At 30.0% G+C, this 13,433-nt stretch overlaps 1 protein-coding gene across 1 annotated transcript; it reads right to left on the bottom strand.

Annotated features, from left to right (window-relative positions):
* Window positions 1-8,500: 8,500 nt before the first annotated feature.
* On the bottom strand, window positions 8,501-11,696 carry LOC130970315 (bidirectional sugar transporter N3-like). Its single transcript, XM_057896367.1, has 6 exons — window positions 11,479-11,696; window positions 11,344-11,380; window positions 10,329-10,539; window positions 10,084-10,245; window positions 9,875-9,994; window positions 8,501-8,940 (listed from the first exon to the last, which is right to left on the bottom strand). The coding sequence occupies exons 1-6, from the start codon at window positions 11,531-11,533 to the stop codon at window positions 8,653-8,655; spliced, it is 873 nt and encodes a 290-aa protein (XP_057752350.1). The 5' UTR covers window positions 11,534-11,696; the 3' UTR covers window positions 8,501-8,652.
* Between the last annotated feature and the right edge of the window lie 1,737 nt (window positions 11,697-13,433).

Here is a 13,433-nt window from a genome sequence, read left to right as displayed (position 1 = left end):
CATATATATAACATAAGATAGATAAGTGATGATGAGCAATTGAAATCATCAAGGTAGAAACTGATATTTTTATTAGAAATATTTTCGCATGCTTATGAATCTTGCACATTAAACTTAAGCACATTTTGTATCGGAGATTCGAATCCCACCTTATGCATGCAGCAATTCACAAATCTTTGAATAGAGTTCAATATTTAAAATGAATTAGTCTTTACTATTGACTTGGGAAATACGGTAAGAAATAAAAAATTTAAACACACTTAATAAAAATTAATCCTACATTAATTCATGACATGTATTAGTATTCACTTATTATTTTTTGGCCCCCACAAATTTTTATCTACAAGTGTGCCTAATATATAATAAAATGTACCCTTTCGTTAGTCTTAAAAAAAGTATATAATATATATAATCATGTCCATTAGAAAATGTCCAGCAGGACAGTCACTCGAATCTTAATATTACGGGGATCCATTTAGATGAATTATTTACTAATTAAAAGTAGCACTATTAATTAAATACATAAAGCACTAAATTGGTCTTTTATATTTAAGCATAATTTTATTTTTATTTTTAAAGTTTAAAATATTTTATTTAAATTTAAAAATTTTTTATTTAATTTTAATGTAGTTCTACCATAAAGTTAAAGTTAAATAATGAACAAAATATCTTACGTGACAGCAGTATAAGAATAAAGTCGATAATTTGACGAATAATTACAAGCTCCAGAGGCACAAAATCAACTATGTGTGCATCAATACATTTATTTATTATTTTTCTTACGATTTAAATAAAATATTTTCTATAGAGCAAAAGAGAATGATAAATAAATATATTGATTGATCCACAGTGCTTTTGAAACTTATACTTGTTCTCTATATTATTGACCTTATATTGTTCGAATGTAGGACATTTTATTAATTATTTAACTTTGACCTCACAGTAAAACTATATTAAAGTTAAATAAAATTTTTTTAAATTTAAATAGAATATTTAAATTTTAAGAAACAAAACAAAATTACAATCATACATGTAAAGACCAATTTAATACTTTATGCTAATTAAATTGGTATCTCTCATCCACCGAACATTATACTTGACAATTATATGTACCAGAGTAGTGAAAAAAAGTGACAAAGGAGGTAGCAACATGCATTCACATATTTCTCTTTTGATATATATTATTTTTGTGATTATGAACACTATAAATGAGGGTTACCGTTAGTTAAAAGAAATAAGGATAATACAAAAATTTGTATAAAATTAGAGAATAAAATAATAATTAAAAATTAAATATAATTTATTAAAATTATTTTAAAAATATTATCTATTAATTAATGTTAAATAAATATTTTAATTTAAAATTAGAAATAATTTAATTATTTATTTTAGTTCATAAAATTAAACTACAAATTTTAATTTTTAAATTAAATTATCAAATCTTCATTATTTATTAATTATTAAAATTTATATAAATTCAAAATAATTTTAAATTTAAAGTATGATCAATTTGACTCAAATACTTTTAGTAAAATAATTTTTTTTAATATAAAATCTTAAACAAATATAATAAATTCTAAATAACACATTATTTTAATTTTTAAAAATTCGAGATCTTACCTTTAGTATTTTGAAACAAAATTTCTTATTAATTACAAAAAATCACTACAAAAAAAAAGTTGAGTACCGTCGGATTTACCATCAAATTTTTTAAATATATCTGACGATAAACTGATTACCGTTGAAAAATATCAGCCGGTATAAATTTCGCTGGTAAACAGTTACCGTCAGATTTATTATATCTGACAGTAATTTTTTATGGAATATAGTAAAAACAAAAATGGATTCTTCGTGATGTTACCGTCGTGCCACTTGATACGATTTTTTGCTATATTACTGGAGGATTTATCCAACACTAATACCACCGGAGATGTTATTTGAACCTTTTTTAAAAAATAATGGTACCGTCGAAATATTTTTTCTTAAGTTTCAATTATTTTTTCATGTCCATTTCTAGTGTAGCATGATAATTAACAATTAAAATAGTACTTTAAACCTGATGTGAAGTACAAAAAATTTTAATTATAAATACCGAATGATAGTAACTGAAATATCTGAAACAAAGCTAACTATATTACATTCACAGAACTATGTTTACATTCACTAAAACATATATTACAAATACACAAAGTTTCTTAAGGAAATACATATCACAAAACTATGTTTATATTAACCCTAATCAGATTCATAATCTTCTTCCTCTAGTTCACTATCCTCGTCTTCCGATGTAGTTTTTTATTATTATCGAACTCGTCTTCCTTTTCTTCATTGCCATCAATCTCGTCTTCTTCTTGAAGATTGTCGACCTGCTGGAAGTGCGTCGACATCTAGTCCAAAGTCAATGATGTCATCATCCATAACAGCAGACCGAAAGGAGATTGACTAACCGGTATTAATCACCATTTTTGAAAGAGTTGGGTCGTCAATTTGGTTCCTGACCCTCTATCATATCATCAGACTCAATGAGGCCTCTTGGCTTACTCTTAACCACAACCACCCAACTAGACTTGCGTGAATTTGGATAAGGCAAATAGTATACTTGACGTATATTTTGAGGTAGAATAAAAGAATCTAGAGCCTATATTTCCTTGTTACATTTACTTCAGTAATATCGTAGTCCTTGTGCTTTCGTGTTCTTTGTCGCGAACTTGGATCATACCATTCACATTTAAGCATGCACACCTTGTATGTAGTGCGACAAAAATATTGTAATTCAATTATATTGTGCAACATACCAAACCAATCAGAATAGACCCCGTTTGAATCCACACGAACCCAAATCTAGTGTTATCCGTTTTCTTTCTAATTGATCATTGTAAGATATGGAATCGGTATCCGTTAATATTGAAGATCGGGTAGCTAGTTGCCTTATTCAATGGGCTCCAACTAAGTGCAACTAGTTTCGAATCTATTGTGTCAGTTAGCTGTGCGCTGACGTATTCTCAAAACCAACCTGAAAAATTGGTCAATGATGTCTCTGGATTTGCCTCTCGAGATAACCTGTATGATAGAATACATCAACAAAGTTTTAATTATTAGATTATGAATCTAGTTTGTTACTGATTGCAATATTTATGAAGACTTATAAAACACACATAAGGTATGGTAAAACTTGGTCATAGTTAAGCAGCACATGCGGATGTGTGGCATCGATCTCCTTCTGCTCTAACTAGTAGTCACTGCACGCACCTATTGCAGCTTCTTCCGACAAAAATATTGGGTATGTTGTTCCACTTGACGATGATTCTCCCCTCTCATCATTCCTTGCAACCCTTTCTATGCGTGAGTCAACATGAGACTGAAAATAGAAAGAGCGAAATGCGAAAATTTTCTTAGCCATAAATGCTTTACAGATGCTGTCCTCAATCCGAGCTCTATTTTTCATGATGCGCTTAAATGAACTAATCATCCTCTCAAACGGGTACATCCATCAAAATTGGACTGGCTCACATAGCATTGCTTCGTATGGTAGGTGGACTGCTAAATGTTCTATGACGTCAAAAAAAGATGGAGGGAATATCCTCTCTAGCTTAAAAATATGATGGGAATTTTCTTGTCCATAATTGTAAGGTCATTCATGCTCAGTTTCGTAGCACATAACTCCCTAAAGAACTTACTTATTTCTATAAGAAATTTTCAGATCTTGGTTAGAAGTTATCTGAACGCGACCGAAAACAAAGACTCTATGAATACATGACAATCATGACTCTTCAACCCAACAAGCCTACTTTGTGACACATTTGCACACCTAACCAAGTTAGAGGCGTAACCACCAGGAAACCTTAATTCTCTAATCCACTTACAAACGTTTTGCCTCTGCTCTTTCGTTAGAGAGAACACCGCCTTTAGTTTAGCCCATCGCCTGTTATCAAGTCTTTTTAAGTTTAGATCTGGCCGCCTTCAAATATCTGTCAAGTCAAATATAGCCTTATCGTTCTCTTTTGTTCACTCATCGTCTATTACTGTGTGCATGATGTTATCAAACATGTTTTTTTAATGTGCATCATAACAAAACAATGTCGAACCAAGTTGTCTATTCAATAAGACAACTCCCAAAATATATTTTGTTTAGTTCAATTATGCTCCCTGCCATATATCAAATGTCTCACTCCTACCCCGTTATCGACAATCTTTAGGATTCTTCTAACACACATGGGTGTTCATAGATCAGATTCGATCCGCATATCCGTGGTATTTATCCGAATCTGATCCGAAAAATGCGGATATAGATCCGATCCGCAAGACTATCGGATCGGATCCGTACACTAATAAGATCGGATTGCAGATTTTGTGCAGGTATTCACATATCCGATCTGCATATCCGCGTATCCGCAAAAATAAAGAAATAAATAAGTAAATGTTCTTTTATGTTTTATTTCAACTAATAATTATCATATATGTTGTATTATTTTAATTTATTATTTAAGAAAAGTATGTTCAATATTATTTTAAGAGTAAACATACTCAAAAGAATAGAAAAATAAATTTTATTAATTTTTTATAATAAAAATAAACTTTTAAAAATATTTTTGTATTTTGCGGATACATCCGATATCCGATCCGTTCCACAAATGTTCGGATCGGATCAGATCGGATCCAAGATTAAAAACTGCAGATATTGGATCTGATTTGATGATTTTAATGCAGATCGGATCAAAATTTCGGCTATATTCGATCCGATCCTCGTTCATCCCTAGACACACTGCCAGACTTGCCTACTACCCAACCTCTCGGGTGCCTCTTTGTGTTCACCTTACTCTTTTTAAATGAGTCCTCATTGCACCAAAAAGGATGATCCATGTCGAGAAATCTTCGATGACAATCAAACCATAAATTCTTACCGCCATCCGTCAACCAAAATACGTTTGTATCCTCCATACAAATGGGACACGCCATTCTGCTCTGCGTGAACCAACTGAACAACATGCTGTATGCAGGAAAGTCATTAAAGGTCCACATTAACGTAGCCCACAGTTGGAAGTTTGTCTTTGTCGAAATATCATACGTTTGTACACCATGGATCTATAACTCCTGGAACTCATCCAGTAAAGGCTGCAAGAAGATATCTATTTTGGCTTTTGGATTGCTAGGACCAGGTATAATGCAAGTTAGAAACATGTACGGATCTTTCATGCACATTTCGAGATTCATGTTATAAGATGTCACGATTACGGGCCAACAAGAGCGCATGTTAACAAAATTGGAATTGGGTGCGAACCCGTCAGAGCACAAAGCTAGTTTAACATTTTTGGGCTCGCTCACAAATGTAGGATAGATCCGGTAAAAGTGCTTCCAAGCTAATCTGTGTGATGGATGCATCATGATCCCATTATCTCTCTTGTTGCTACTATGACAGGTCATGTGAGGGGCCGAACTCATTGAGGCATACAATCGTTTCAACTTCGGAATTAAGGACAAGTAGTGCATCTGTTTCACATAAATTCTCTTTAACCAATGTTTACTAATATATTCTCTCTCGACTTAAAATCTTGGTGATCTACAAAATCTGCATTCATTAAGGTTTTTATCCATATTGTAGTACAGCATACAACCATTCAAACAACAATCAATTTTCACTGCATTTAGACCCAATTTTAAAACTAGCTTCTTTACTTCGTAGTGGTTTCGGGGGATGCTAGATGACCCTATAGGTACTAGTTCACTGTAAAGGGTGGCCCACTTATCAAAAGACTTTTGGGTATGATTTGACTCAGACTTAATACTCATCATTCTAACACATGAAGACAACTCCGAATGAACGGACCCATCGTACAAAGGTTTTGCAGCAACTTCTAACAGATGATAAAACCTTTTCGCTTCCGGGTTAGGCTCTTCTTCAGGCTCTTCCAATTCATTAACACCTGTTGCATTACACACCATCTTGTTGTATTTCTCTTTGTTAGTCTTCCAAGTTATTTCATTCATATTTAGGTCTCTCACGATATGAATCCTCGTTGTTTGACAATCGGACCTATTTAAATTAAAGGTAGACCAGTTTATTCCCTGTTCGTCCACTTCTCTTTGTTCTGTCCACATCTAATACCCATTCTTGAACCCGTTACGATAGAGGTGAAGCATTATGTTTACAGGTCCTAACCATTTAGTCAGCCGACACTTTTGACACGGACATCTAGAAACCTCTTTGGACATAAACGGTTCCACATGTTGAAAATATACGTGACAAACGTGTCAACACCCTCAAAGAATTCGTGTTTTACACCCTCTTGGCCATCGTTATCCTTCTCATACATCTGTAGATGATGGCTTGGAATCATATCGAGACATACACACTAGAATTCAATGAATAACAGTAATTATTTAAGTTTTTAGAGCAATTGGTAGAGTAATCCCTGTAATTAGAAGCTCCCACCGCATACAATAATTATTTTCTGACAAACCAAACACGTTTTAAACAATTTAAACGATAATTTGGTAGAACTTCTGTTTAATTCAACGACATCCATAAAATAAATACAACAGTTTTCATATAGGAAACAATAGCAAGCATAAATCATTAACATACAGGCATTCAATAAAACATCAAATCCTAACCATTCTAAAGCGCAGCCCTTTATAACTCCACAATTTTTCAGCAAAAAGGGTTTCGAGAAGGCGCCATTACACGACCTTCTCCCACTTTCGTCTTAAAAGTCTATCCTAGGAAAAGTAAGTCTAACATAAAATTTAAAAATTCATCATATTCAGAAATAGAAAATCAACCTCAAATGTTACTGCATAGACAATAAAAGAAGGAAGCTCCAATTGAGCTTAGAGAAAATAGCACTATCCTAATAAAAAAGATTTCTTATTAAATTCACAAGAAGAACCTAATTCGAAAACTAACTTAAAAGAATAGGTAAAACTCATTACTCTAATTAATTAAAACATAATTCTCAATTCAACCAAACTAACAAGAGGCATCACAAATTTAATTTTTACTTATATTAAAGTAACACAACAACTCCTAATAGCATATTTCATTAAGCAAATTTAACCACTGATTAAGCAACAATTTTAACAAAATATTAAACTCACAAGAAAAACTAATTTAAAAGAATAAGTAAAACTCATTACTCTAATTAATTAAAATATAATTCTTAATTCAACCAAACTAACAAGATTTAACAACAACTCTAACAAAATATTGAACTCACAAAATAATATGAAAAAACATTATAACCAAACCAACAAACGAATTTGATGATAGTAGTGGTGGCTCGTGGTGACAGAGGCGGCAGTAATAATGACGATGTAAATAGAAATCGCAGCGGAAGATGCAACGGCAGCAGCAACAGATTCGACGAGCACGTGCAGTGGCAGTGACTGCGGATGCTCCAGGCACGGTGGCGACGTCGTCAGCTTACTCTATCTGATGGTAACGACTTTGCATGCCCAAAACGCCGTATTTCACTAAATAACGGTACTATTGGATTACTCCGATCCTAAATCCATCAGTAGTATATCTAATGCAGCCACTACTTAATAATAATAATAATAATAATAATAATAATAATAATAATAATTAGAGATAAAGTATTTGTTATTATTATTATGAAATATATTATGATTTTTCATTAGGATGACTTTTATGATATCAATTTAAATTTTATATTATTATTTAATATTTTATTATAGTATAAATTTATTAATATTATTTTTTTACAGTAATATTATTCATAACATATATTTTTATATTTCGTATATTTTTTTATTAGGATGATTTTTATTATTAATTTAAATTTTTCATTATCGTTTATATTTCATTATTATAAATTTATGAATTTTTTTTACAAGAATACTATTCATAAATGATCTTTTTATGTTTTGTTTGATTTTCGCTTGATAAAATTTGATGCGTAAGGTTCCTAAATTATTTGTATATAAATTATGTGGTAGGGTGTTAATTAAGTGTTTACTTTTCTGTACATAAATCATGGAAGATTAGTAGTGTATTTTATATATGTACAATTTTAAAAGCTCATCACTACGAGGGTTAGGATTATTATATGTTAATGAACAATATTAAATTTTTGAGTAAATCATGATAGGGTATCATAACTCCCGAATCCACACTTATTTAAGCGGACTAGTGAAGTAACTATTAGATTAATCTAATTTATTTATGATTTTATGTATTTTTTTTTGTTTTTTCTTTTGTTTTCTACGGTATCCCCCAACTCGACAAGTCAAGGACTAATCCGTCGCGGATTTAAGCTCCATTTAAGAGTCTGTTCTGGCCAATGGGTTGCTGCATGCATAAAGCGGAATTCGAACTCCCGACACTTGTTTAAGCGGACGAGTGAATTGACCACTCGACCAATCCAAGTTGGTTTATGATTTTATGTATTTGATTTAGGTAAAAAAAGCCTAAAACTATACCAAGATAAGAGGAGAGAAATTGAAAATCTAATTATTATTAAATTATAGTAAAAAAGTCGCATACAAGCAAGGATGATAAACACCTAAGAAATCATCACTGGCCTTAGGAATTAGTATATAAGCATTAAGCAAGCATATATATAAATAAACCCATGGCCTTCGACACTTGCTCCCTGAAAACAATAATCACTCAGAACATACTTTCATCGATCATCACACTATGCTTTCGATGTCACGCACATTTTTCTCATCATCATGATGATTATTATTGTTATTTTTTTTCATCACTCTATGATCCTTTGTAATTGGTGATGGAATTGGAACTATAATCTCATTAGTCCCCTTTGGGCTCAATTCTATAACAACGTTTGTGACCAAATCTAATGTTTTATGCTCCTTCTTAGAATATCCCTTGTTGTTACCACCATTATTATTATTCCTGTAAATTCCATATAACACCATCTGTACTACTCCCAGAGCAAAACCCACCACATTTGGTATCTGCACAAATTACATACATTAATTAACCAATATTATTATTATTATAATCAAGCTAGCATTATTCATTATTTAAACATTTATTTATTTATCTAATACATGCACTCAAATCATCATTATATGGAAAAAAAAATAATAAGAAATATCTTAAATTCTTATTGTAAGAATATGTAATTAATCCACGCACTATGTTGTCATTTTTTGGTCAAAAAGACTTTAATTAATATATTATGTTAATATATGTGTATAAGTTGGCGGGTTCATAATAATAATGAATAAAATAAATCAACCCTATATAAATCTAGGAATTCTTATGTATATAATACACGCAACGATGCTTCTTATCATGAAGAGTATGATGATTATATAACTTTAATAATACTTAAAAACTATTGTTAAAATTAAAATAATATTGTTTATTAACAGTTTCATTTAATTTAAAAAATAAAAGTAAAAATACTACCAAAATATAAAAAAGAATATGATCTTAATTTTAAATAGTGCTAAAATTGTATAATTGTATAGTCATTATAGTTATAATTAAAAAAATAATTTAAATATATAATTAAGAGAAAGTTTACAGGCAAGTATTTTTATTAAAATCTAACAAATATTTAACCAGCAAAAAAAATATTAATAATAACTAATTAATGGTTACAAATGACAAAATTGCTTGCCTCTAAGCACTCCTCTATAATTAATTAATAACAGTTATTATTAATATTCAAATAAAAAATACTATTCATATACCAAAAACAATTATTAAAATCAGCTATTAATGTATTTATGTATAAATACATACGTGATCTTTAATTTATTTTCAAAGTGTATTTATATTCTAACATCTTAGTGGCTAATTTTAGTAGCTAACTTTAATGTACACGTAACATAATCCAAATAATTTTATTGTAATAAGAGGGTGTTAATAGATACTTACAGCAATGCATATGTCCTTAATAAATGCGCCATAACCAAACCACATAATAGCACTAAGTGTGAGGAACAATGAGAGATTGAAGGGCATAAACTCCACACTCTTCGTACGAATAACTTGTGCCTGCATATATAGCAAGGAATTTAATTATATATATTAATATAGAAAACGAAGTAATTAGTTAATTAAACAAAGGAATAATTTGGACTCACCATAATGCTTAGGGGTGCTGCAAATACAGACACTGAAATAGATACACAAATCCATCCAAGGACTTTGACACGAAGGGAACCGTGTAGTGCAAAGTTGGTAACACAAAATATCAATGCAAACAAGCCCACATTCATTGCCATAAATAGTTTTATGGTCAACCACTGCAACCAGTAATCAACTTAATTAATTGGTGCTCTTTTCATAATTGATCAATTATTAGAAACTATATATGAATATATATTACCCTAGCATCCTTGTTTGCATAGATTATGTACATTAAAATGTAAATAATCTCTATGCCGCATCCAAATGAGTTAATGGTGATGAGAAGAATAACATCCTTTTTAAGTGAGGCATAGTATAGCCATAAAACACAGCTGAATAATGCCACAAGGTAAGGCAGTGATTGGAACTCTTCGGTCGATTTCTTTTTGAATATTCTGTAAAATGTTGGCCTGAAATTTTCCGGAGAAAAAAAAAATTATTTTTCGTTAATAATAACAATGTATGTGTATATGTAATTGAAAAAGTATAGATAAATAATGAAAATACTAAATAATACGAATAATAGATATATCGAATGTTTAATTCACTAGGTGTACGGATGGCTATCCTAATATTAAAATTTAGATGAGTAATTTGGAGGTGTAGTGTGTTTTTACTTTATTGGATCAATTTTAAAGCCCATTATTCACATTTTTTTACAAAAATCATTGTCTACCTAACAAAATTCTCAGTGATTTTGCCACTTTCTAATTAATAACATTATTAATTTATTGTATGTTATTTTCAAATTAATAATATTATATTATCAATAAATATTATATTTTCGACCAACGTTTAACGTTTAGTTAACAATAATTTGCATACATATATTTTGTATCAGCATTTGATTAGTAATAATTTATAGTTTACACTTACATTATATTAATAATGGTTTACACATATTTATTAAAATTTATACATATAAATTAATAAAATTAATTTATTAAAGACAATTTAGTATTTGTGTTCGCTAAATTCTAACCAAAATTCTTGAATGTTGATGGCTGCAAGATTTGATGGTCTCAAAATACTTTTTAATAAAGATAATTTAATGAAAAGTAAAATAACAAAAATAAAAAATAATTTAAAAATCACACAAAAAATAAGTGTCATTAATTATGATCGGCAAAATCATTCTCCTTTGTATATATGTCTAAAAGAGATGTCGAATTTATTGATATATAGAAGATGATAATAGATAGGTATATACTTACAGGGGTGCCAAAAACACCATGAAGGAAATTACGTTACCTAGCATCATCAAAATAACAAAGGAGGAAATGTTAATTCCTTTAATTTGCTTAATTAGCATTATAGCCAATAAAAAGGGGGTGAATATATATATTTACCTAGTATGCCAAAAATAAGAGCCAAATTATCGTGGGTGGACACAGAAGAAGCCATGCTCTTATCTCTCTTTGAGAAAATTTTATAAACAAGGTGAGGGGTTGCTACAATAATTGCTAATAAGAAAACCTGAATGAGTAGTTTGGTTAGTACTTATTAGTAGCTAACTTCAATTCCTACTACTCAACCCCTCAACTAATGTATATATGTAGCACTAGCCACTACTAATTAAAGCTGGTGAGATTTATTGAGCAAACCATGCCCTATATATACCCAAAGAAAATTGAGAGAATAATAATAATAACAATAATAAAGAATTTGTTATTATTAAAATATATATTATTAATAATGATTAATGATGTAAGATGAGCATTGCATATCATACATGTTTCATGAGGGGGTTGATAGATATGATCATTTTAGTAGGTGGCGTCGCAGAAAAAGAGAACCATTTAATTTGCATAATATTGCTACCTTAGGAAATGTCCACGTGTGGCGCCTTATAGTATATATTAAGCAAAACGTAATGCATTTAATTAATTTGCTAATAACAAGGCAAGAAAGCACTCAAATTGGTGAAAAACGTGACACAAGTAGCAACAGTCACGATTTCAATGATGATATTTATTTGGAGCATTTTTTACGTTACTTAAACATAGGGAAGGTGTCGTCGGTCTAATTAATCTTTCGTTAATTAATACATAATTCACGTGACACTTAGCTTAGCTTCCCCTGAATAATGCCCTCTAATGTTGCATATATGCGTATCTATCTCTCACGTTTTGCCTCGTCATCAAATCAAATCAACTAATCATTCTAGGTAGCTCTTTTTGTGTGATCGATTAATTAAGGTTACGTTTTTCGTTTATATTCTTCTTTCAGTTAGTGTGTTATGCAAAAGGAATAATATATATAACAACCCCCATCAACTACTTTAATAATATTGTTTATTACTTTTTGCAATTTTGTTGCTTTTAGTTTGTGGTAATTACTTAGTTTCTTCCATCAGTGAACACAAGATCGATGAAAATGATTCTTGATGTGCGAGTCTTTGAGCAGAGAAAATGAAATGAAAATATTGTGTTACATCACACTCTTATATAGGCACTACACTGCTATAAGAAAGCAGTTATAACTGCTATAACAGCAAACTACTTCAAGAAACTGATTCTACCAATCTCTTATTTTTACTCTTATCACATCCATTATATATATATTGTCATCATTTTTTGTTATATTAATTATTGAATTAATGTATGAGAAAAACTAAGACTAACATAATTTGTTGTTTTTGGTTCGTATTTATCTAATAATTGAATAATATATTTTTAAATAGTGATAATTAATTACGGATAAAAATTATAAATTCTATTGCTTCTCTAGTATTTTGTTAATGTATTATATATAAATTATATTTAGATATATTAAATATTTTTGTATCTAAATAGTAAATGAATTAATTAAGAATAACTAAAAAATAACAATGACAACAAAAAAATAAAAGAAAAGGAAAGAGTAACATATAGCATATGACTGTCATTATTGTATGTTTATAGCTTGGGTAGTGTCCTGATATATTTCGTGCTGCTCAGCATGGCGCATTCACTACCTAGACTTGCGTACATTTTCATTTTTATTATCCAGCACAATTTTCAATACTAATATATTTAGGTCGGTTAATTAATTACTGGTAGCGCTGAGTATGGATAGCAAGTATTCGATTACTCGTCCGAACCTGAATCGAACTAATTAAATTGGTTCTGAAATCAACAGGTAATTGGGTTCAATCCGAACTAAACTGATAACTATTTCTAGTAATTGGTTCGGAAAATAGTTCTAAATGTACGAAATCCGAACCAACTTATGGACCATTCATATATTAATTAAATAAAAAATTTAAAATTAAAAAAATATATATTTTTAGTGAGTTTTTCAACTTGTAACCCTAACACAGTAA

Source organism: Arachis stenosperma, chromosome 3 (assembly GCF_014773155.1).
Source record: "Arachis stenosperma cultivar V10309 chromosome 3, arast.V10309.gnm1.PFL2, whole genome shotgun sequence".
Taxonomy (NCBI): Eukaryota; Viridiplantae; Streptophyta; class Magnoliopsida; order Fabales; family Fabaceae; genus Arachis; species Arachis stenosperma.
This window is presented reverse-complemented; position numbering and strand designations above follow the sequence as displayed.

What these genes read in the sequence shown, in the direction of transcription:
- LOC130970315 (XM_057896367.1), bottom strand. Translation starts at nt 11,533, where the DNA reads ATGGCTTCTTCTGTGTCCACCCACGATAATTTGGCTCTTATTTTTGGC. An exon ending in TCTTATTTTTGGCATACTAG is followed by an intron (nt 11,381 to 11,478) that starts GTAAATATATAT and finishes TGATGATGCTAG; the next exon opens with GTAACGTAATTTCCTTCATG. An exon ending in CAGCACCCCTAAGCATTATG is followed by an intron (nt 9,995 to 10,083) that starts GTGAGTCCAAAT and finishes CTATATATGCAG; the next exon opens with GCACAAGTTATTCGTACGAA.